Source organism: Pocillopora verrucosa, chromosome 8, assembly GCF_036669915.1.
Source record: "Pocillopora verrucosa isolate sample1 chromosome 8, ASM3666991v2, whole genome shotgun sequence".
In the NCBI taxonomy this organism is placed as follows: Eukaryota; Metazoa; Cnidaria; class Anthozoa; order Scleractinia; family Pocilloporidae; genus Pocillopora; species Pocillopora verrucosa.
In genome coordinates, this window is record NC_089319.1 from 15,128,202 (window position 1) to 15,153,539 (window position 25,338).

The following is a 25,338-nucleotide window of genomic DNA, read 5'->3' on the forward strand; positions in this document are numbered from 1 at the left end:
TTTTGATGACTTAATTCTTCCCAAAAGCTCTAGTTGACATATTTCAGGACTTGTAGATCAGCCGGGAGAGGGTAATGGAAATGTCATGTGTGAGAGATTATTCAGCGTTAATTGATTTCCGGTTGACTTTTTGCGATAAGTGACAGATGATTGAACAATAGGATCATATTATGTATTTAAAATGAGAGAGACTAGAGCGTGAGACAGAGAACGGTGAGAGAGAGCGGGAGATTAAGTTGATTTTATAAAATAAAACGTGAAGTTTCGGAACATTGCAGATTCTTTAGTCTCATTTCCGACACATGAAAGGGGCTCCTTAATCTAATATAATACAGGTTTGAAGACTTTTGATGATAAAAGTCAAACTTTTTCTGTTCTAAACTGAACATCCAAGTTTTCCCAGCAAACAGATTCCTTTTTCTTTTTTTAGCAACGATTCTTTTACCGGAGGCCTTCATTTACCTGTGCAGCTAGTTGCACGCACCTTAAAACAATGAAGATGCTCATCACACACATATGTATATATTTTTTGATACTCACATGCCATTGCATTATTCCTTCGGCCAAGCCACAGCCAGAAGAAAAGGAATGACTCGCATTTTTTCTCCAATCGATGAGTTTTCAATAGGCGATCCACCTCTGATTAGCCCATCTCCCGCCCCCCATCCCCACTCCCCCTTCTTTAGGCCCTTGAAATTAGTAAACAATGCCGCAGTATCAGTATCACAACAAAGCATTAACAAAGAAAAACAAAAGCGCAGGAAAAGACAATGGATTAAACTTCTACTACTTCTAATTTTGCATCTGAATGATCGAAAGGGTGACGCAAGTTTGTTAGACCAATCCTTGCAATCAATTCTTGATCAGTCTCGACACTAAAATGAAAATTCCTTTGATTGCGTATGAAATTGGCACTTTTCATTTGTGCAACGTCCAAAAACTGTTAACAATTAACAAATAGAGCCATAAAAAATTACTAGTTTATGATTAGCAGTCGCCGTAAGGGCGCCTCCTAAAACATGATCGATGTGTGGAGGGGCGGGTGTAAGGAGAGACTGGACTCAACAAAAGGGAAATGATGGAATGCTTGAGGTACCTCTTTCTTCTTATTAATATCACTCTGGCTTTATTTTTACTCCAATCACGATCAGGTTGAAAAAGCGCACGGAATATGACTAAATATAACGGAGTTATGTAATAAGTGCCCTATTTACCTATTCGCCCTACAACAATACAATTTTAAAGAATACGGAAGATAAGAAATGAATGCACAGTCTAAGGTTGTTTTATTAGCACAACAGAGTTGTGTTTATGTATAAAAGGGGTAAGTCTCTAAAGAAACTGTGCTGTTGCGTCGGTGGGAGAGTATAACAGGATAATTTGGTTTTATCAACTGGATGGATAACGTAAATTGGCCACCGTAAAGAGTTTCAAAGCTGACGTTTCAAGCGTCAGCCCTTCGTCAGATCGAATCGCTGATAATACTATTAATAATAATACTGAATTACCCTGTGTTTATGCATAGTTGCTAGAGAAGTGAATCGTGCTTTGGCGTGACGGCATGATAATTGATTTTAATTGTTTTGCTTTAATTTGAAGACAAAAAGGAGTCAAACAAACCTACTGATATAACTGAACTAGAAAATTACTTAATATTTTCATATGGATTCCACAAGCTATAAGAGCTGTATCCCAATAAAAACCGAGAGATTGCTTTTCTGTACTGAGAGTTAAATTCTTCATATACAAGGTATGCGCCTCGATTCCAAGACTTTAAGCGTTTTATTGACGAGGATTAGAAGTTGAAATTGGAACATGCAGATTCTTCGAACTTAACTGTGTGCTGACGTAGGCCATTGCGATTATTGCATATTGCGACATCAAACTGCGAAGTTCATAGTTGGGTCAATATTGATACAACTGTATGGTCCTGATGTTATGAGAAACTACAAACCATCTAGGAACATGTCAAATAATTACTCGCCCAGAAGGCAAAACGGTTATGTTAAAGAAATGGACCACGCTTTTACCCTTATTTTTCACAACATCAAGCGACTGCAGGAAGATCGATTGTGCATCAGTACCTCAAGCCTAGACCGACCACAGCACAATCATCAACAGTCGATGAAGCAGCCAAAGTTTATGACTTTAACGGAAAGGAAAACTTTGGAGCGAGCACGATGCAGATCAGAATCGTCTTTGGAAATGTTAGAAAAATGCATTCGACAGAGAGAAAAGTTTTCGGACCATGGAAGTGAATATCCTTTTTTCAGCTGTGATGAAGATAGCTCATTGCGAAGACGAAAAGTTAGATTTGCCGATGACTACGTAACAAGAGGGAAACTTGTTTATCGCGAATCTTATTTAGCCAAACGGTCAATATCAGATATACACTGACTTGGCCAATTTAAGAATTACTTTTGGATAAACCCACCGTAAAGTAGGTCAGTTGAACAGTAAAATGGATCTTAAGAAGCTTTGAAATAATCGACACAGTATAGCACTGTATTGACTGATACAATATATTGGTAGTCTTGATGGCGTGCTTTTTACTAACTACGAGTGAGAAGTAAAAGTTATGGTGCATTTTATCAAATTTTGTTGACATTTTTAGATAGTTGGGAAAACGTTCAAAGATTACGGCTCATATTGAAATTTGAACATCCACACTGTGGAATTGCTTTCCTCTCAATAATTTCCATGGTGAAACATACCATAGCCGTTATTTATGGGGTATGCTGTTTCAGTCACTATCATTACCCCACAATACTACTTAACCTTATTAACCCAACCAAAAGATTTCCGCCTACAAGTCGGACAAATTGCTTTAGTAAGCGTATCTTTAGCTTTTGGCCTTTCCAATCCGTCTGCTATCGTATTAATGCCCAGGGAGAAAGAAATGCTTATCCAAAGAAAGAGTTGTATAGGTTTTTCTAGCACCTTAAGTATATTATACCCTGCGGCCAAGTTTGATAGCAGTTTGCAATTTGCATAGATTTTTGTCATTTGTTTATAGGTCAGATGATATAAGAGCTAACTGAGTACTTAAACGTGTAAATTTTAGACTTGCTGATGGCGGGCAGTCTTTTGAGGAAAGAAAGAGGGGACCTTGGGGCTCGTTTTAGACGTCTCTTCTGATGATGATAGTGGGATTACGGCGAAAATGAAACGACTTTAGGAGTTGAGGTTTTGCTAACGGCCATTTGTGCACTAGTCGTGCCAATGAAAACATGTTTGCCCTTTTAATGAATAGCATGTTGATATTTTCTTGGCGGCCTATTTGAGGCTTTCAGGAATAGAAAATAGCTGATGTATAACACAATTGTTGGCGTTTACATGTTATGCAAACATTTCATAAACATGACGTTGATTAAGATAGGCATGGGGGAGTCAGGAAAATCATCAAATTTTTCTCAGCCTCCCTTCCCTAGAGAGAAAAACTTTCCTAATTAAGCCTACATTTAAATCTGTTTATTTTTTCGGTCACGCCCCTACTCGATACACCTGAGGAACTGGCACAAAAGGGTAATTACCAATCACCGGCGAGTGGAGAAAAATAAGTGGTAAAACGTTTATCTGACGTAGTAAGAATAAACTATGCGTTTTCAGACTGCGATATTGTATAAGGAATAACTCTGGCAACTTCAAGATCAGTTCTCAATCTTAGAGGAACAACAGCACAGAATTATTGAGGAGTGACGTGTCTCGGAAGAGGAAGAAGCGTTGAAGATGGGAGTCAGATACAATCCGTTTGGAGACGATAGCATGACCGGTTTTTCAAAGCTAGGTTAAGATAACCCAAGGCTAATTTGTTTCTGATTTTAGATTTAAAAGCTTTAAAATACCATTGCTTTTGTCCACAATTTGATGATTGGATGCCTAAAAAAGAATTGAGAAAATAATTCGAAAAAGGCTTTTGAACAAAGAAATAAAGAAACTTTGATTAAATTTAACCCTGGGCCTCTAACAGTTAGCGCTAATAGGACTTTGAACAACCGGGCCCTGTTTAGTATACTTATGTGGGGCAAATCAAAGAAATTTACGAAGAGAGGCAGAGGTAGAAAATTATTTTGAACTGACTGACAAAAAAATCAGACCATTATTAATTTTCATTCAGTTTATTGTGCGGAAAATTACACCTTTTCAAATTTACAGAAAAGAAGTCATGCTTTTAAAACCACTTACTAATATATGGGTTTTTTCATATATCTATGAGTTTTGATCATCTTTTTGAGGACAATCTTTTTCATATAATAAGATTTCACTCTTGTACTTCGTATGCAATAGCTATTTAAGAAGAATCATTTGATAAATGAGATATTTGTCTCTGTTGTCTTGATGTACTGCCATCTGCAGATACATCACTCGCCATTCCAAAATCAGCCATCTTCGCGACCAGACCTTTTCCTACTTTTACATTCCTACATGCCAAGTCGCAATGATGGAATTTCTGACCACGCATGAAGGAAATTTAGCATTAATAACAAAGTACTGTGCTGTAACCAGTTTTCTAGTCGTGTACACTTATAAAATTGTCATGTTTTCTATCACTTCAACAGCAGTTTTGTCTCCTCGATTCTTATCGATTCTTCCAAACCTTATTTTTTTGCTTTTTATTGTTATTCTTGCTTTTCTAGTAGTTATGCATCATTTTTTTCTTTTTTCCTGTCCCATTTAGCTTTGCTTTGTTTTAATATTTTTCGTTTTCAGTGTTCTCTTTGAACTTTTTCATTTCGCTTGCCTCTCCCTCGCTCAGTTTGTCTTTTGTTTCTTTCTTTCGAACTTTTCCATCACTTTTCCATCCTCTCCTCCATCTATCGTCATCCGCATCTGTCAGTCTCGCGTTTAGTGATGCTTATTAGAAAATCTTACAAAAATTCTCTCAGAAAATGAAATACTGCCTACTCATAAGAGCACGAACAGACCTATTTATTTTCCAAGTGCCTCGTACCATGAGCGACGTCCGAAGTTATCTGATAAAATTCTATCTCAGTTAAACTTGACGATATGTTTACATAAGTTGAATCATTTTGTCGATTTTGGACGCGACTGCCTCGAAGCAAGTCATGAAAACTTCCACCAAAAACAAATTCAATTACGACGCAAAGAAGCTCTCGAAGTGAAAAGAGGTGATGTAAGATATTTTTCTGAGAAAAGTCACGGTGCCTTCTAGCATTACACTACTCTACTGACAATGGTGTAAAATGATAAGGCCTCATGAGATATCGTCAATTTTAAGCAACAATAATTTATTAAATCAATCCATCAATCACTGTAGGTGAAGAGCTTATTTTAAACACTAGTACTACACGTCTTTAAAAAAAAAATTTAGTTCATTATCCCCCGAAAGAATTTCATTGAAGTAATTTTGCCAGCAACGCTTCCTATAACTTTTAAAATCGCCGATTCCTTACCTGCAAATGTACATGCTCCAACCAAACTGGCCTGAGACTTCAACGTGTCCTAGTGGGACCCAACGGGACCCCCGATGGGGAAACCAGTCTCGTGCTCAGACTCTGTCGACCAAGAGAATAACAATGGCGGATGAAGTGAACATGGCCACGTACCCAGCCGTTAAAGCAAGGGTACACGTTTAAATATCTGCACAGGTGAATAGTGAATTCTCTCAGAGACATAATCACCCTGTGGTGAATATTATAAATATCACACTTGTCCATAACAGAAAATGGCAAGCATTTTGAGCGGCTTGATCACCGTTGTGGTCAGCGTGGCAGCGTACTTGTACTACAAACATACGAGTGAACAAAAACGCATTGAAGCAGTTTTGGACGGTCTTAAGCTTACAGAAAAAGAAACTCCTTTGGAAGGAACGCCCAGAGTTGCTGTTGGCTTTGAAGCTACCATAGATTATATCGTGGATGCTTTGGAATTGTTTGAAGTGATGAATCTTGAACCGCCAGAGAAAGCCAAACCTCACGACATTTTGAGGAATGAGGGAGAGTTTATGGAAACATTTGCCTTCTTCTTTAATCATAGCGCAGCGTCATCGTAAGTCTGTTGATGTTCATAATACCTGGCGTTTTTTTCCATTTTGTATACAGTTAGATTGTAAATATTTAATTTCATCAGAGGGCACAAGTTGGGACCATTACTCATAGACCGCGCCCGGACACTTATTTCTCTTGATGTCTTGGTTTTGGATGAAAAGCTCTGTTTTCAAAGCAAGGCAAAAAAAAGGACCAAACGACAATTTCAGTTCAGTTTAGGAGAAATGAGTGAAAACCCTTGACGGACCTTATTACCGTTCCAGTCTGTCAAACCTTGAAATAAACATGAACCTCTCCCTTTTTTGACACTTGTCATAAAGCTTTCTATACTTTATTTGATTTTATGTATTTTATTTATATATTGTTATAAATAAATTTTCCTTTTTGTATCATAATAATAACTAATCTGAAATGTTACAATTAATATACAATTATTGTAACTGTATGTGTAAAATGTTTTGGAAAAGATTATCAGGAGAATATTTTCAAAAGATGCTGTGTGGTACATCTTCCCTTTCCTGAATGAAAGACAATTATTTTTAATTCTTTTTCAGACGTTATATGGAAAACAAAGAACTTTTCCAAAGAATGTGTGAAAAAGCTAATGAACTGGAGAGTAACTATAAAGCACTAGGAGGTACTGGTCTTCACATTGGGAAACGTCTTGCTCTTGAGGGATGTAATGTACTAATGGCCGGAGATACATCTAACGAATTTATAAAAATGCTACCTAAGGGCATGTCTCCTGTTGGGAATATTGTTCCAGTTGATGACATTCACATGCTTTTGGAATATCCTGCTCTCAGACATTGGGGAAAATATACTTCACAAAGAGCTAACCGTTTAGTTGTACACAGTGATGAGAATAATCCTTACTTACGTTCATTACAGGAATTTGAAAAATCATTCAAGGAATTCTCTCCTTCGGTTCTAGTTGTTGGTGGTCTGCATATGCTGGATAACTTTCCAGGGTTTAATAAAGGTGATAGCAGTCAAATTTTAAAGAGGCTTCAGTTGTTTTTGGACACTATTTCTGTTCCCATCCATTTTGAAATGGCCCCCTTCCATCAAGAAACATTCTTTGATGAACTTTTGCAATATGTAATTCCTTACACGAGTAGTATGGGTATGAATGAACAGGAACTTCCTAACTTGTGGAGCAAGCTGCTCTATGGAAATATAACAGTTGTTTCAAGTCAGAAACCGAGAGTTGCAAAAGTACTGGATCTCATGAGAGAAGTGTACAAGATTTCAAATGAGAACTATGGAAAAAGTAGGAAGAGACAGTTGACAAGACTACACATCCATACACTGGCATTTCAAGCAATTCTAACCACTAAGGGATCAAGGTGGAAAAATACCAAGGCAGCTTCGGCAAAAGCATCTTTGACAGCAACACGTCATGTGTGTGGCTCAGAAGATATTGATCCTCAGAAATCAAAGTTACTCATGGATGACTCATTTTCTAAGAGTATAGTTCCAGGCAGCCCCAGAGTTGAATTTGATACCAGTTCACCTGTATCCTGTTGGAATGAGGATGATTATGAAATCTGTGTTGCTCCTGTGTTAGTTTGTACCCAAGTATTGCAGACAGGAGGTGGCGGAGACCAAATTACTGGGGGTGGTCTGGCATTACAAATTTGAATGACGTGTAACTTTCTACACTAGAGATGATCAGACAACACTACATACAATAGTGTTTCATTGAGAGATAACAACATGTGGAAATAAAATTGAAGAATTTCTTTAGAAGTGACTTGTTATTAAACTAGCTCCCAAGCTGACCATAACAGGGCCTTTTTTCATGATTTTAAATTACTACTGAAGTTAATTTCTTATTCCATTTAAATTTTGTAATTGCATTGAGTTTTTAATATCAATAGCCCTTTTTTTTTTTGGAAAAAATAAGCACGTGAAGACTTCTGGTTGTTGTAAGACATTGAAATATATGATTTCATAATGTAAAAGGCCTCCAGTTAAGGACCAGTAAATAAGTAACAAGTAACAGGTGAGGAAAATCAACAAATATGATAAGATAAAAACAGTAATAATAACAGTTATAATAATGATAATAATAGTAATAGCAATAATAAAAAAGTAAATTTTCAAATATATTTCATAACCATCAAAACAAGTCAATAATATGCAATAAAATACGAGTACTTTTTTATAACTTGTGACCACGGTTCTTGCTTGTCGGCGGTTTTACCCTTGGGAGTTGTGCTGTTCGATTCTTTGTCCTTTCAAAGTACTCTGAGAGGAAAGAACAATTCCTTTGAACACGTGAAAAAAGGCTGTGAAGCAGAGTGAATATAACTTATTTGTTATTTCAAGTAGGACTGAAAAATTCTCCAAATGGCAAATATTTTGGCTACCATAATCGCCATTGCAGCTGTCGTGGCAGCATATTTTTACTACAGACACGTAACAAGCCATGATGGTCGTATTGTTGCAGTCTTGGAGGGTCTGAAGTCTTTGGAAAGAGAAAATCCAGTGCACGGAAAACCTAAAGTAGCAACTAGTTTTGAAGCTAACGTGGATTATTTTGTAGATTCTCTGGAGTTGTTTGAAGCGTTGAACCTTGAACCGCCCGAGCAAGCCAAACCTCACGACATTTTGCGGACTGAGAAAGAATTTTTGGAAACATTTGCGTTCTTCTTCAATCATAGCGCAGCATCATCGTAAGTATTGAATCTGAACTTTTATGCTCAGGTCCTGTACACTGATTAATGGAGATCTCTCAGAATCGTCGATGATTTCAATTTTACTGCGCTGGTATCTTTCTAGGAGAGGGTTACTTTACTTCTGCGGGGTGCGTAGTCAATCCTTGAATTAAATTACCCGCGTATTACAAAACTGTTCGGTAAAGTTTCCGCACAGCCCCATACTATTGTAAAACAAATCTGTTTTCCCAGTGGAAATGTATTGTTTTTGTCATTGTTTTCTCTGTTCAAGAACTGAATGCATAATGTAGGATGGGGCTGTGCGGAAATTTTACCAACTGTTCATATGATTAGGTAAACCAGTAATCAGTTTCGAAAAAAACTGACGCTGTTGCAGCTCTATACCTTAAAACTTTGGGCCTGAGTTAGGGTGGAGTACAAGCAAATTTCCAGGATAGAGCTGTTTAATGAACAACTGGGACTTTGAACCACCTTACTGCTTTAAGTCCCTGGACTAACCCTTCACTCAGGCTTTACCTTAGCTTAACTCTTTCTCCACTTGAAGAAAAAAAATAAGAAATTCAAATTAAAAAAAGAAAGCTTTTATTAATTACTGGTTGATTCAATGGGCCACTTGTTCTCATGTTGTTCTTAATTTGAAATTAACACATCTTAGCTCAAGCCCCAGTATTGATATACTCAGTATCTCTTTCTAATGGAATTTGATAAAACAATCATACTGAGAACACATGAAGACTCTTTTTGTTGTTTTGTTTTGGCTACTTTCCCACAAGGTAGAGATAGGATGTGTGAACCTATGAGAGAATGGTCTGAACAAAATGACAGAGCAATGGAGAAGTTTCAGAGGATACTAATCCAATTTCAAAGTTGCCCTAAAAGCTTTGTTTCTTGGCCAATTATTCATGTTTTGAAAAGTCTATCTGGTGCAGGAATCATCAGTGGATGTACCTGCCACCTGAAGGGTGTATTTGATAAATATCAGGAAACTCTCATGGGAGCCAGATGAAATCCTTGGATTTACCTTGGATGGATTAGTATTCCATCTTGAAGGAGTGAAAATTCACCTTGTTGCTTCATTTTTCTAAGTTGGGATAATCTGTGATAATCTGAGGGTCAATATCCTCTAATCAGGGTATATTAAGTAATATTACCTTGTAAGTAATGCTGAACCTAAGTCTTAAGTCTATGATACACTCAATGTTAAATAGTTTGGACCTAGCTATGAAGATCTTGATGTGTGACGCTTTAAGTGCTTAGACTGGTCAGTTTGTCTAGAACTTACAACCTTGTTTCAAACTCTAAGGGCAGTAGATTTTTTCAGTGAGTTTTGATCAACCCTACAATCAAACTGAAACAATTTTTTTTAACATTTTACGGAGTGACAGAGATACATAGGTTATCGAGATGTTTGTTTTGAGGTGGTATTTTTCAAAAATTTTGTTTAATGGGAAGAACGGAACTCACTCAAAATATTGGAATATGAAAATCCACTATCGACCCTCTATGTTCATATTATTATTTGAACATTAATTAATGTTCTTTAGAAAAGGTCTGCATTTGAGAAACAATGTACAATGCCTTTTTTTTTTTTTTAGCCGCTACATGACCGACAAAGATCTCTTTCGGAAGTTAGTCCTCAAATCCCAGGAAATTGAAGGAACTCGTAAACTAATTGGTGGCAGTGGATTACAAATTGGTAAACGCCTTGCCTTTGAAGGATGTCATGTTCTTTCAGCTGCTGATTCAAGTTCAGAATTACTGGAGATATTGCCAGAGAATTTAACAGCAGTGGGGAACATTGTAGAGGTTGATGATGTCCATTTGTTGTTGGAATATCCTGCACATTTTCCTTGGGGAAAGTATGAGTCCCAAAGAGCCAACAGACTAGTTTTACACAGCGATGAACACAATCCATATCTGAAGTCAATGGAAAAATTTCAGGAGAAAGTAAAAGACTTTTCACCAGCAGTTATGGTTGTATCAGGACTCCATATGTTAGATAATTTTCCCGGCTTTAACCCTGGGGACAGTGGTGAAATATTGAAAAAACTATCGTCTTTTCTTGACACATTGAAAGTTCCAATTCACTTTGAGATGGCCCCATTCCATCAAGAAACGTTCTTTGATGAACTTTTGCAGTATGTTGTTCCTTATTCAAGTAGTATGGGTATGAATGAACAGGAACTGCCTAACTTGTGGAGCAAGCTGCTCTATGGAAACATAACAGTTGTTTCAAGTCAGAAACCAAGGGTTGCAAAAGTACTGGATCTCATGAGAGATGTGTACAAGACCTCAAAAAAGGATTATGGAAAAAGAAGGAAGAGACCACTGACAAGACTTCATGTCCACACATTGGCATTTCAAGCAATTCTAACCAGGAAAGGATCAAACTGGAAACACACCAAGGCAGCTGCGGCAAAGGCCTCTTTGACAGCAACACGTCATGTGTGTGGCTCAGAAGAAATTGATCCTGACAAATCTAAATTGTTTATGGATGAGTCATTTTCTAAAAGTATAGTTCCAGGCAGTCCAAAAGTTGAATTCAATGCCAATTTGCCTGTTTCTTGTTGGGATGAAGATGATTATGAAATATGTGTTGCTCCAGTGTTAGTTTGTACCCAAGTATTGCAGACAGGAGGTGGCGGAGACCATATTACTGCTGGTGGCCTGGTACTACAGATTTAGACCAGGGACAATTTGTGTTATAAATTTTTAATTTTTAACAGGGTTTTCAGTTGAACTCAGTTATTGGAACTGTACCACCACTCATAAGGCCTTAATTACTGCTGCCTGTGGATTTCATGTGCAATTTTTGTTGTAGAGAACTTAAATTAAAAATCCATCTCCTCTACTAACAGTAGGCACTCGTGAAGGCAGTTCATGAAACCCTTTCTTTAATTCATTGGGCATAATTGTAAAACACAGATATGAACTTGAAAGCACCTTGACATGCAGTCATAACATGTACATATTAGCAACCATAAAATTCTGAGGCAAATGCTCAGATAATAGTAATCTCTCCTTCATAGTCATTTGTTGGGATGTCAATCAACAGCCCTCTTATCACTAGAAGAGAGAAGAAATATTTTCACCATATGCTTAATGAATGTTCTAATTTGTTTGAAATGAATGGTGATATTCAAATTCTGTTGAGATCAAATCGCTGAATAGATAAAGTAATGAACTCAAGTCTTGCATAATGAATGAGTAAGTTGTTTTGCTGTTCAAAAATGGCATATTTCTGAAATGGGTTGATCAGCAATAAGTGTGATGAGTGTAACTTTTTTATCTGATCAGACCAAAGATATATGGAATGCAAGGGTGGTTTTTTCTAAGGTTAACTAACAGGAGTGAAATCCACATTCATCTCTGGCCATATGGCCCATTAATTAATTTATTTATTTATTTTTCATGGTGAACCCCATCATTAAAAAGTATTGTTGGATAGCAATTAGAACGTTTCAATGCAAGTGTAAGACACAAAAGTAAATTAAGAGCTCACCCCATCACATCAATATTTTAAATAATACTGAATAACGAGATATTCAACAGCTATTCATTGACGAGGAGGTGGCTAGTGGTGGATATTTACTAAGCAGTGAAGAGGCAAGGTGTATTGCAAATATCCACCACTGGTCTTAATATAGCACAAAAATATGATTTTAACTCATTTATTCCTGCAATGGTTACACTACTTTTTGACACAAATCCTGTTTGCCAGTACTGGGAGGTAAATAGCAAAGGATATTTGGAACATGAGTAGCCAATCAGAGCATGCTTTCTATACTATCTGTTAGTTTGGTATATAATGAATCATTTTTATTCAGACAAATAGCTTTTTTAAAACAATTATGAGGTCCTATGAAATTAAAACATACACTGTAAATTTAGAGTGTGAAAAAAACTTTGTAGCTATATGGATATTTCAACATTTCAAGAAAAGTTTGGAAATGGCGAAGATCTTGAGTAACCATAGGTCTAGTTTGAGTGTTAAGCCTATCGCCCTTTATTTAGATGCCAACAACAAAAGTTTAGTGGCTTATGACCTAAACAAACTTTGTGTCATGACTTGCTTAAGAGGCAAATATTAAAAATGTTGCTTTAGTGACAGCCGTCTCAGTCTTTAGTGGTGTTGCTTTAGCTGAGTTTAGATCCACCCTAACCCACTGGAGTGTCTAGTCATGCATTAATTTTCTTCGTCTAGCCTGACTTGTAAAGTACACCAGTGCTACAATTTGTAGAAAGTCTTTTAAATTTGAACAGTTTCAAGTGATTTTTGAGAAATCTGGAGACGCTCTCGACTGTTTATTCCAATGGTGATGGGAAGCCACGAAACTGGTAGATCTTCTCGTCTCCCATTACCCTTTGCGGTAGGCGGCGGTATGTGCCCGCCCTAATTTATGTTTATCTTCAAACTTAACTATAATCTAATGTAAACTTACGCACGCCGATAGGGCGTTAAAGGTGCAATGACCGAGAAACAGCGACTTGAACGCTCTTCTCACTCTCCACTGAGTGGTGCTGATGGAAGAGTGAATAAATTGAAAAACTTAAATCCGATCACGGGTGAATCTGAAGAACCCATATTGGTTAGCTTCGAAGACGTCAGTGCTGCCTCCTACAGGATTCGGAAAGGGGTTAAAAAAACACCATGTGAAGTAAGTAATTAAGCTTATGTGAAGTGAATTCTAACAATAGTTTCCACAAGAAGTACTGACCTTTTGCTCGATCGCTGTCATGCGGTCTGAATTATTTACTTAACATGTCGAAACAGGTTTCTACGTTGTGACAGCGTAGCTGCTCTCACGCAACTGAGGGCAAACTCATTTCATGTGGGAATAATCATTTCATTAGCCGGCTGCGTCAGAGTATGTTGCTGTTTTAGCTGAGAGTTCATGTTTTACCTAAGAAAAAAATAGTCTCATCTGTAATCAACTGTTAGGCCCCATATTAACTGAATTGAACCAGAACATATTTATGTCAACAATAATGTTTGGTGGTAGTGGACAGTATTACATCACAGGAGTTGCACTGGAGCTGGTTGTCAAGCCTCTTTGTGTAATTTAAATTTATGTTTTATGGAGTAACACGATCACACAATGACTTTGAAATTAACAAACTGAGATTACCATGTGTTCACTGTTTCCTACTCTATTTTACCTTCCATTACCTTTTACATATATTTTCATAACTGGAAGTCACTTGTGATGGCTCTTTCCTGAGCTGGCCCTCACTGTTTACTATGTTAAAAACAAATGATAAAATTTGAATGTAGCCTTGATTGCTGTACAGTTGAAAGGTTTCAATTTCAAGGTACTGCAGAATTAAAACTTTGCTAAATTTTACCATCTGGAGATTCATTTCTGTAAATTTGTTGCTCATGTTGTGTTTTAAACCACTGATCAATGTGATTTGTCTCATTATGGCTGACTTATTATTAAATGTGATTATGAACTGGAAATGATTGAGTTAATCATGTTTTGATATTTTACATTATTACAAGACTGAGGCCTTCTATTCAAGATGCAACAGTTATTATCAGTCAGTCAGACAATGTTCTCCATAAATTCTCAATGAATTTCAAGTACATTTATGGTTGCCAGAAGATTTAGGTTGTTTCAAATAACTTATTATCTACCAATGCTATAGATTAGATGATGATCTCAAAGCATGATAATGTTTTTTTTGAGGGGTTTCATATTCACAAGAAATTTTTGTACTCGTGCAGTTTTCATGAAAATGAAATATAAATTTGTGGTCATTTGTTTCAACATAGTTGTGTTCTGAAAATACTTATTTACTTGGTCAGTTTTGTCTTTCTTTGTGTTGAGTAGGGAGCTAGTTTTGTAGATACTGTACCTTCACAGAAAGCACATACATTGTACGTTAGATTTTTTTCTAACAGGGTGTTTGGAATTGCGCCAAAAAATTACAATTTTTTTTAATCTTTAATCATGATTTCTAAGAAATTCTTAATGGAAATTAAAATTAAAGCATGTTATCATATAGACTTTGAAACTGCTCCAAGTAAAGGAGATTTTCTTCTTGGACCATGACAGTTTGTTTATATAGTAATAACTTGACTTTTTGTGTAAATGAGGAGACTTTTGAAATCATGTGAAACACTCTTAAGCTCATGAATTAAAGGCTGTTTGTAGTATTTTCATTCATGTGTTATTTAACTCACAAGCATGCTTGTATAAATATTTTAATTAAATGGTTGATTTGGAAAATAATTAAGATATTATATATGGTTTTTTTTTAGAGATCTAGTATGTCAGAGGCATTGAAGATGGACTTGTATTTCAAGAAGGACTATCTTCAGCACACAGGAAGGTAGTAAACATGAAATCATTGCAGATTGGTTACCATGATGATATTTTCAATTTTTTAGGAGTAAGATAAAAACATGGGTGAAACCTATGTATTCTTGTATTTCCTAATTTCCAAGAAAGAAACAGTGGAGGTCTCTTGCTAACTTGTACTGAATTATTACAATTATTACAGACATAAGTGGCAGGAAAATGGGTTATTGTAACAGTTGTGCATTTGATAGTGGTCCTCTACATTTGGAGTTTCCAAGTTGCACTATTAAAGTCAGAAAGAAAAGCTGAAGAAAACAAAAACTAAGCCTTAATTCATCACATTTATTGTGGGTGCAAGAGTTCATAAAAACTCTGAGAAATGTAAGAACAAATAAGTGAAAATGCAGGATCATAATATCTTTGTCCTTATGCCTTTCTCCCATTTTTAAATGCATGTGCTGGCATTTGTAGCTTCTAGGATTAAATGGATTTTAGAATGGACAATTTGAAATCTGTATCCTGACTAATGTTGTAATTTAATTTAGCTTCAAGGAGAGAGGTGCCAGAAACACACTTCTGATGTTGTCTAAAGTAGGTACTCAAAATTCATAGTCAAATACATTTGTTTGATATTACTCAACCTTTTTCTCCCAATAAGAGGACAAGTTGTATCAGTGACCATGCCTGTCCCTAAAAGTCTCACATGGAATCTGAGAGTGTAAATTTGTTATTTGATAATTTTAGTAGGTCCAGCTTTTGCTTTAAAGACTGTTGAAGAAGAAAACATTGTAATTTATTTCAGCTTAAGATCTAGTAAGTTTAACTGATATAGTACTTGAAAAATGGTCAGTAGAAACCAGAAACACTTTTCTTCATATCTTGAATATAAGCAGAAAAGGTCCATTTTAAGCTCAATTTTACTTTTCCATAGGAGCAAAAGGAAAAAGGTGTAATTGCAGCATCAGCTGGGAACCATGCCCTTGCATTATCATATCATGGGAGAGATCTGGGGATACCTGTTACTGTTGTTATGCCATTGAATGCTCCCATTATGAAGATCTCAGCTTGTAGGAAACATCAAGCTTCAGTACATGTGAATGGAGCTGATCTTATAGAGGTCAGAGTTAGCAATCATTGTTTTCTTTTACTAGTAAAAAAAAACTTGATCAAATATGTTCTTGCTATAAAATCAGATAACAAAAAAATTCCACTTTGTGTCCAAAAGATTAAACCTCAGGTATTGGTATCTGTTGTGTATAATAATAATATTAGAGCAGCTGAGCTTGTTTTTTGTCATAAAACACTGTTGTATTTTGTGCACGTACATGTATGTAACTTGTAAAAAAGAGAAGTGCAAAAGTAAAAGCAATGCTGGAATTTACACTGTGTCTAGCTATAAGAAGGAAATATGATGCAAAGACAACTCCTACACAATTTGGAAATCTGATCTTAAAAGGAAATCAAGTTGATCACCCACATATGCTAGATGGACTTTTTATCTTTATTTTGTTCCAGTAGAGATTACTACAGCTTATTCAGCTGGCCAGGCCATGTTACACACTTCCAATTAGAGAGACTCTGTTCAACAATACGCTTTATAATATTTCTTTTAAATCAAGCCTGAATGGCAAAGTAAATTGGGAATGTCTAAATTTGCTGTTCAGAGTCTTGCTGAATAAGTGAAAAAATGCTTAACATGAGTGGCCTTCAATGACTGTTTTAGGTCAAGTTTATCTTTCAAGCTTGTGCCAATCTGGTGCAGGGTTACTTATGGTGCTCATGATGTTATGGATTTTTGGAAGGGGGGGTGGGGGAGGGAGTACTTAGGTCAATTTTTGCTGGGTATGTGCTGCTGGCCTCTCAGAATCCCTTCTACAATAAAGCAAATGTAACAACTTTTTAAAGGCAAATTTTCTATTTTTAAACCTTTACTTACTGCAATCTTGTAACCCCATAGATCCCAAAAAATTTGCGATCCCATTCTGATAACTCTATTGAAAATGTAATCCCATTATCATCTGTCTAGTTGTGAAAATGGAACCCCATCCAGCGGCACATCCCATTAGCCTCTTCCTAGGAAGTATCCTCCGCCCCTCCCCCTGGGTGGGCAATTGTTACATGTTTGAAAGATTAACTGTACCATATTTAACTTGATTTCTTTGAGTTTTCACAAAGATTTTGAATATGTGTCTGTTCTGTTGTAGTAAGTTGCATTAAAATGGTTTGCAAATGTCTCTAAACAGTCCAAAGAAATTGCCCTCAAGATGGCGAAGGCAAACGGATTAGCTTACATTAACGGGTAAGGAAACTCAAATTCAGGTCTTTTCTATTTGCTCGGTGATATATCTTGTAATGGAAGTTTCTTTCAGGTATGATCATCCTCACATCCTATCAGGCCAAGGGACGCTGGGTTTAGAAATTGTAGAGGAAGTTCCCGACCTAGAGGCAGTTGTGATTCCTGTGGGCGGTGGAGGCCTATTGGCTGGTGTTGCTGTGGCAGTCAAGGGGTTACGCCCTGACGTGCAGATAATAGTAAGAGAAAATTATTAACCTTCCAACTGAACCTTTTTGTTTCAAAATGCTTAAATTTTGTTTTTCTATCCTAAAGTAACAGCCCTCCCTATTGTCTCAGGAAATAGAGAAGGTTGAGTTAGTAAAATAAAGCGCGATGATAAACGGCGCGATAGTAGCAGAGGAGCTAAATAACGAGGGAAGTTTGGGTCGGGTCGAGTAAAGAACGCCTTTAAAAGTTTTAGCAACCGACCCGACTAAATCTCCCTCGATTTTCCGCTCCTCCGCTACTATCAAGCCGTTTACATTTTGCTCCGTTGACTATATGAACTTCTACAACAGGCTACACTAACTGAAGTTGACGATTTCGTACACAGCGTGCGGCCTACAATTAGATGGCTAGATGCAAATCGATAGTTTTCAAAAGTGAAAATTAGGGTGAACCAACTTATTAAACTGTGAAAGGTTATTAAGGGGTAAGTTTCTAAAGAAACTGTGGTGCTGCGTCGGTGGGAGAGTATAGCAGGTCCAATGGACATCGTGTTTGAAATATTTCCCATGTTTCGTTACGGTTTTAGTTACTGTTGTTAAGTGTCAATACTTAATTTATTGTTCTCCTCAGGGTGTAGAGTCCGAGCGCTGCCCTAGCTTTCGGGCCGCAATGGATGCTGGTCATCCTGTCAAGATAGACGCCAATCAGTCTCAGACATTAGCTGATGGTAAGAATTAACTGGCGCTTTGTTAAATTAGGCGCGGAGGCTAAGGCGAGACTTAAACTCCGAAGCAGGGCTAGGTTTTCTAGGAAATTAGGAAGATGTTACCATAAGAAATGTAAAATTTTAATGGAGTTTTGTGGGAACCTTTTTGTTACGAGACATACATGTAATCATTGAGTGAGTTCTCTTTTGTGCTACCTGAGCCCTGTCTCCTTGCTCTGTGATTTGAACCATATCGTTGGTATTTGGAGCCATCTAAGGATCAGAAAACAAGGATTAGGAACAAATTTGTTGCGAGCTGTTCCTGTGCTGAATTAGTGTTATTAAAAATAACTGCTTGGTTCCTGCGAGTTTTTGAACCAAACAGTGAATACCTCATCCTCTCATGTTTAGCATTGTTGTTAAATGAAATTCTTGTTATTTTGTTTCCCTTTAATTGTTTTGTTAAAGTGCCTGCCAGAAGTTCGCTACATGTGGACATGTTTTAAGGTAGCATCAATGTTGAATTGAGATCTTGAGACAACATCCTATTTACACTAAAATATTGCGACCAACGCTGTGATTTAGTTTCCCTACCTCAGAAGTGCACGGTAATCGAAGATAGGGTAAGGCTTTTATATTGCAGACTTCGTGGACCATTTCTTCAAATTCGTGGACCACTTCAGTTGTTTATATCTTGTACAAAGGCTCAGCTTGGGTTATAACTGACCAAGTAATGAATGTGGATGAGTAAGGAATTCCTTTGGTCATCCACTTGTGCCCAGGATCTTCCACATAGTCACCTTTGTTATAACATTACGTTTAACGCAAATGCTCATACCAAACGAAGCAAGTTAAGTACATGAACAACTTTTGACTCTGTCCGCTTTAAACGTGCGATGAAGCTTACTTAAAGCTCATCTTGGTGAGCATGAAGCAAAACCAACAGTAAAGGTTTCTTTACTCCTCCTTACAGGATTGTGTGTCTCCAAAGTTGGTTCAAACGCTTTTGCGACAGCCACAGGGCTTGTTGATAAAGTTATCAGTGTCAGGTAATGACATGACAGCTACCATTTACAACTGATTTAATTTTCTTCATCAAGTCTTTTGAAGGAATAGATGCACCTTCTCTGTTCGTTGATTAACATTATGTTTTGTCTGGGATTCTTCGGAAACTGTTAAAACTCTCTTTCAAGGTGGGATTTGTTTGTTTTTTTTTCAGCGAGGATTTCATTGCCCTCGCCATACTACGTCTTATTGAGGAAGAGAAAGCAGTTGTTGAAGGGGCTGGAGTCACAGCCTTTGCTGCTGTTCTTGCTGGCATGTTACCTGAACTACAGGATCGCAAGTAAGGCGGATGGCTCTTCACAATTTGATTACAAAGTTTAAAAAGGCTTAAGGTAAAACATGCCTAAAATATGTAAAATAAACTGATCTTAACATACCATAAATATAATTCTTTTTGAAAATTTTTATTGTTGAAAACGTCAAAATTCTTATTGCTCTTGCGTAGAGTTCTGCATATGATAAGCTATTTTGTACATGAGACCGCGCTATTTCTCACAGAGAGAGACCTGCTGGTATTATGTCCAAGTAGTCCTGCCCAAAGCTAGTCTGCATAATTTAAAAAAGATATTTCTTGATTCTCAAAAATATCTTGAATAGCAAATGCCTGCAATTGTGAACGTCTGAGCTCGTCATCAACCAATCTAGTGAGGCCCCTAAGAAATTATAATAGGAACTTCTTTCGAATATAAGGACATGTTTTTTTTTTCATTGTGCAGACTTGGCTATGTTAGGGAAAGGAGTGGAGCATTAGGTTACCCTGTTTTATCATATAGAATTCCTATAAATACTCAAACTTACTTCGTAGGGAATACTACTGACCTGCTAGAAAATATCATCGACCTAAGAGGTCCCAGATACCGTATACCAGTCCAAAAGTTCTGGGCCTAAGGGCCCGTTTCACGAAGGTCCCGGTGACGTAACGGGCGGGGGCTCATTTCTGCGAAGGTCTCGGTAACTTAACGGGCCCGTAAAGCTTTTGTATCTTCATGCAAGATGGGGTTTTCAAAAGTTTTAAAAATTATCGATAAAACTATCAGCTACAAAAAAACCAAAATGGACTGATAAAGATGCCAGAAGCTGCTTCTCTATTCTTAAAATTTTGATTTTAAGATATGGCTTCGGGCTTCGAGAAACGGGCCCCTGGTCCAATATTACATTCAGTATGTTTTTGGCCATGATAACGTATGTCTCGTTGCAGTTTACCGTCTTTGTTGTCCCCTAACTAACTCAGTAGTTTGTTTTTAGGGTTGTGATACCGCTCTGTGGAGGAAATATTGACTCTACTGTGCTTGGTCGCTGTATTGATCGAGGATTAGCTGCAGATGGAAGGCTTTGTAGGTTTATTGTTACTGTTAGTGATCGGCCTGGTGGAATCGCTGAACTAACGCGACTGTTGGCTTCTCTGGGAGCCAGGTATGCCTCTAGTTGCTTATTAAAAAGTATCTCTCAAGTTGCTTATGAAAAACTATCTTATTTAACTTGAGTACAAAATTCACTGCGAATGCAACTTTTACTTTGCAAATTTTTATGACAGCGTGAAAGATATTTTCCACGAGAGAGCATGGCTCGTGTCCAGTGTGTTCAATGTTCAGGTAAGAAAATTACCTCATTTGAGTGTGATTGCATTGTGTGATTGCATTATCTCCCTTACCCTATTACACTAACAGATCATAACAAATGTAACTTAGACTCGGAGAGAAGTATCTTATCCCCCAAAAGTTGAATTTAACCAGTCTTAGTTGTAACCTGACGTGTTTGTGTTCATTTCAACAGATCAAAGTAGTACTTGAAGTAAGAGACCGCGAACATGGACTTCAAGTTAAAGAAGCCCTTCAGCTACAATATCCGAATAACGTGCTGTGGGGACTGGACTCAGGATCTACTGCCTCTACTTCATGAATTGCCTGAAACTAATTACCTCTACACAATGAAGACCAAGAAATTCTGTGTGGGTTTGAATTTTATTTTCTGGTTGTGTGTGAGTTGAAGAATGTTTTTCGGTTTTACGAATTGTATGAAAAATTTGGGATAGACAGAAACTTTGAAGTGTGAGGTTCTCCGATGCAAAGAAGTGCTTGGGAACTCAAAGGCAAAATGGGTCTGTTAAACTAAAGAGGATCGTTATATTCACCCTTGTGCGAGGCCCTTATTATTAGCGCTTAGCATGAGTGTACTGCGAAAATATGGGACCTTGAACAACGCGCGCCGGCGAGAGGTCTGCGAGGGTTTTGGCACTGATAGTGCCAGACCCCGGCAAACCTCTCCCCGACTAATGCCACTCATCTCAAATCTTCCCGCTGGCGGAGAAACGTAGCACTATTAATTAGGGCGTGCTCCCAAGCTACCTTTGTGTGGGATTCGCCATGTGGATGTTCTATTTTGTAGATTTATCGAAGTTATGGGGCTGAGGAATATTGTAATACAAGGGTCTTTATGAAAAGTTTTTGTACATGTATTTATTTTGACTGCCAGTCAAATTTTGTGAGTGAAATTGTGAATTTTTTTTTTACCGGGCTGTTTTAAAAAGGAAAAAAAACTGAACACCTCATATAGTGGAGAACTGTCTCACTCTAAAGTATTTAACTGCTTATCGCTATTTTTATACAACCTGTACGTAGTCCAGAAAAGTCGTGTTTTTTATTTATTTCGTAACATTTTTGCTTTATTTGATAATATTAAGTCCCTAATGGGGAAATTAGCAATATGTTATTTAGTAGCGAAATATAGAAAATATCTTCAAATGCCTTAAAGGTTAGTCTCAACATTTCTATGTAGGGTCAGTCAAAGGGACAATCGGGATTAGGGAGTAAATTTGTCGCTGATCGTAAAGGGACCGCACAAAATGTCAAGGTTATGTGGTCACTTTTAAGAGGCAAAGCCGTAGCGAGGGGAAACATATATTGATAGCTTTCAGAAGTCTTAATTGCGCACAAATGCATCATAATAAAGTTAAAGCCTTTGTAACGAATTTGTCTCCCAAAGGTTATTCGTTTGAATGTGTTCATGTTTCTTAGTGTTACTACGATCATTGTCACGCTAATTCTATTTTAATCATGGTGAACCAACGAATGATAATTGGACAGGTAACAAACCTTCTCTCTCTCCCACCTCTGTTAAACGGGGATCATGTTAGTTCGTCGCTTAAACGAGTGGTCCATACTGAACAAAAGGTAGTTAATAGTGGTTTGGCTGGTTCAGAGAGGTTGTTCCTCCCAAGGGGTTTTGAATATAAAAATGGAAAGGAGGACTGAACTCTACCCCTAGTTCAAGGCAGTATTGATCAGTTTTCGACAGGAATAATTTCCTGATCAACTGTCGGAGATTGTTCGTACCCTGGGCTCGGTCACTGGCGGCAATTTGGAGAACAATCGGCTTCAACGGGTACTTCTCCTTCATTAGAATTATCGAAGCCGGCACAAGCTGCAACCAAAAAGATCTGCTGGAAAAAAAGAAAGCGAAGTACAATTCATGGTCCCAATCTCGAACCACGACTCCGCTAGACACGGAAAGGACTTCGACCAAGGACGGTTTCGAAAGCGAGCTCTATTAAGCGAAGTCTTATGCCCCGTTCACACTAAAGCTTAAACATGTTTAAATCTTGTTTTACTAAACTGGTTTTATTAAACTACCTGTTCACACCGCGGGCGCGTGTAGCCAAACATGTTTAAAACCGTGTTTAATAAGTAATAACTTTATTTATTTATTTAACGAGGGTAGAGACATTGATTACTGGTCACCCAGTAGTTTTCATAATGGCCCTCCTACAATTAAAGTACTAAAATGTATCGATTGAATAATTGACTACCTATATAATTTACAAACTAAAATTACATTAAGAACTACTATTAATACAATATTGATTGATTTACTACTAATGAAACAAAAAAGTTTTACGAATCTTAAAATGATCAAGAAAAGAAGTCATACTACGGTAAAATTTAACTAAGTAATTTTTAAAATTAGTATGAGAGAGTGTCTTTGGTTCGGGATCAAGAGCGTTCCACAAACGGCAAGCGCTTGAGTGAAACGTTCTATGGCCAGAGTTCCGTTTACAAGCTGGTGTTGTAATATTGTTATTAGAAGCGGATCTCGTGTTATAATTATGGGTGTTACTTATATGTTCAATATATTTATTAAAATAAGCCGGGCAATGTCCTTGATTTATTTTATGAAGCAAATAAAGCTTCCTAATACTTATGATATCATCTATAGGCAGCCAATGTAATTTGTTAAAAAGCTTGACTGAGTTTTCGTGAGTAACAGCATCTAAAATAAGCCTAGCACATCGTTTCTGTAGTCGTAAAACTCTTTGGAGATTACCAACGGTACAGTTGCCCCAGACCGTACAACAATACTCTAGTATTGGCTTGATGAGGGCATTGTATAACATTTTCCTGCAAGCAAAGGTTAAATAAACCTTTGCTCTTTTAAGGAGACATATTCTAGAGTTTAACTTTTTAATCAAACAGTCAATGTGTAAGTTCCATGAAAGGTTTGAGTCAATGACAACTCCGAGCAGCTTTTCCCTTGCCGCTTCCTCTAATTTGATATTATCGATATAAATTTCCATTGTGGTCTCGCTGCTTTGGGATAGCCTTTGAACAGAACCAATTAGCAGGTGTTTGGTCTTCTTTGTGTTTGGTATCATCCTGTTCAATTTAAACCAACTGTTGGCCTTGTCTAGACTATTATTAAGAGTGTTTTGAATATCTGTACAATTGGTTCCGCTCGACCAGATCGTTGTACCATCGGCATATATGTCGACTTCAGTGTTCTTTAACAGGAGGGGTAGATCATTCATATAGATAGAAAACAGAAGCGGACCTAAAATGGAACCTTGTGGTACCCCGAATTCAAGATTTAAAGGGCTAGACAACACACCGGAGACGGATACAACTTGTGTGCGGCCTGTTAAGTAAGATCTGAACCAGTCTAGTGTGTTTGTTGCAGTGTGGTATTTATCAAGTTTAGCAAGTAAAATGTCATGGTTGACTAAGTCGAAGGCCTTGCTTAGGTCTAAAAAGACAGTACCAACGAGTTCACTGTTGTCCATGGCTTTCTACCAGTTGTCGGTAATATTAAGCAGAGCAGTTTCACATGAGTGATATGGGCGGTAAGCGGACTGGTTACTGTATAGTAGATTGTTCGAAGTTAGATACCTAAATGAGGTTGTTTAACTTTCGTGTTTAACTAAACACATTATTAGTCTTCTACGTCTAAAAGCTGATACTAGCCGCATAGAAGCCTGCTGATAATACACCAACAAACTTTTAATGTGCGCAGAATGCGAAATTCCACGAAAGCCGCGAAGATAATCATTCGACAACGGTCCATTCCTGCCCAGTAGTTCGAGCGATAATTTTTCTGTATCTTGTAATAGAGAGAGATACGGTACTAATTGATGCATTTGTCAATGAATGAAGTTTTGATCAGAGGATACTAGTTTGATGCGACCGCCGCCAAAAAATTGGAAATTGGAAATTGAAAATTTTTTGCCAACGTTTGGCTCGCGAAAAATTGGCAAATATTTAAACTCGCTCTCGTGCGACCCGGCCCTAAGAAAGTAATAAAATAAATACACCTTCTGTGACTTTCTGGCGGGGTGGTATGTCACCTTATAATTGCCTTGGCGCAAAGATTGTCATCCAACATGACATTATCATCCAAGATGCCGACCGCCAGAAACCCAAGGTTTTTTTTTTATTACAGTCGAGCCTGTAGTAAGCGGTCACCCACGGGGAGTGGTGATCGCTTAATACAGAAACGATAAAAATTGCACAAACACTCGCTCAAAAATACTAGTAACATTGATTTCGGGAGATAAACATGACTTAAATTTTACTTGAAGATTTTCTTATTTTTATTTGAGTGGTTCCGCTCTAAGTGGTCGTTCAATACAGGCGGAGCACAATACAAACAGACCGATGGGACTCTCGGTAAAGGGTGGCCACGACCGCTTAACTGGGGGTGAATAATTGAATAATTAAGGCTAAAAGTTTCGAGATTTAGACAACTGACCGTTAAAATAGTGGGTGACCGCTTGGTATGGTGCCAACAGGGGCCCGTT

At 37.4% G+C, this 25,338-nt stretch overlaps 3 protein-coding genes across 5 annotated transcripts; all 3 read left to right on the forward strand.

The window, feature by feature from the left end:
- The first annotated feature begins 5,541 nt into the window (after window positions 1-5,541).
- LOC131785054 (ADP-dependent glucokinase-like) lies at window positions 5,542-8,105 on the forward strand. The gene is made up of 2 exons (XM_059101901.2): window positions 5,542-6,009; window positions 6,563-8,105. The coding sequence occupies exons 1-2, from the start codon at window positions 5,687-5,689 to the stop codon at window positions 7,650-7,652; spliced, it is 1,413 nt and encodes a 470-aa protein (XP_058957884.2). The 5' UTR covers window positions 5,542-5,686; the 3' UTR covers window positions 7,653-8,105.
- Window positions 8,106-8,224: 119 nt separating this feature from the next.
- LOC131785063 (ADP-dependent glucokinase) lies at window positions 8,225-12,805 on the forward strand. The gene is made up of 2 exons (XM_059101911.2): window positions 8,225-8,689; window positions 10,288-12,805. The coding sequence occupies exons 1-2, from the start codon at window positions 8,364-8,366 to the stop codon at window positions 11,375-11,377; spliced, it is 1,416 nt and encodes a 471-aa protein (XP_058957894.2). The 5' UTR covers window positions 8,225-8,363; the 3' UTR covers window positions 11,378-12,805.
- Window positions 12,806-13,106: 301 nt separating this feature from the next.
- LOC131785049 (L-threonine ammonia-lyase) lies at window positions 13,107-22,239 on the forward strand. 3 transcript variants are annotated; one of them, XM_059101894.2, is made up of 12 exons: window positions 13,107-13,350; window positions 14,958-15,028; window positions 15,543-15,588; window positions 15,929-16,114; window positions 17,241-17,296; window positions 17,367-17,529; window positions 18,131-18,227; window positions 19,180-19,255; window positions 19,426-19,551; window positions 20,517-20,684; window positions 20,806-20,863; window positions 21,045-22,239. In XM_059101894.2, exons 1-12 carry the CDS (start codon window positions 13,162-13,164, stop codon window positions 21,168-21,170), a joined length of 1,362 nt encoding a protein of 453 aa, XP_058957877.2. In that variant the 5' UTR covers window positions 13,107-13,161; the 3' UTR covers window positions 21,171-22,239. The 3 variants fall into 3 exon arrangements, with proteins under 3 accessions (XP_058957877.2, XP_066027413.1, XP_066027412.1); XM_066171316.1 differs by lacking the exon at window positions 13,107-13,350 and adding an exon at window positions 13,494-13,560; XM_066171315.1 differs by lacking the exon at window positions 13,107-13,350 and adding an exon at window positions 13,601-13,750.
- Window positions 22,240-25,338: the final 3,099 nt, after the last annotated feature.

Excerpts from the sequence above, each read along its gene's own strand:
- LOC131785049 (XM_059101894.2), top strand. The coding sequence starts at position 13,162 with ATGACCGAGAAACAGCGACTTGAACGCTCTTCTCACTCTCCACTGAGT. Across the intron at positions 13,351-14,957 it reads TTAAAAAAACACCATGTGAA|AGATCTAGTATGTCAGAGGC; the intron begins GTAAGTAATTAA and ends GTTTTTTTTTAG. Across the intron at positions 17,530-18,130 it reads GCCCTGACGTGCAGATAATA|GGTGTAGAGTCCGAGCGCTG; the intron begins GTAAGAGAAAAT and ends TGTTCTCCTCAG.
- LOC131785063 (XM_059101911.2), top strand. The coding sequence starts at position 8,364 with ATGGCAAATATTTTGGCTACCATAATCGCCATTGCAGCTGTCGTGGCA. Across the intron at positions 8,690-10,287 it reads AATCATAGCGCAGCATCATC|CCGCTACATGACCGACAAAG; the intron begins GTAAGTATTGAA and ends TTTTTTTTTTAG.
- LOC131785054 (XM_059101901.2), top strand. The coding sequence starts at position 5,687 with ATGGCAAGCATTTTGAGCGGCTTGATCACCGTTGTGGTCAGCGTGGCA. Across the intron at positions 6,010-6,562 it reads AATCATAGCGCAGCGTCATC|ACGTTATATGGAAAACAAAG; the intron begins GTAAGTCTGTTG and ends ATTCTTTTTCAG.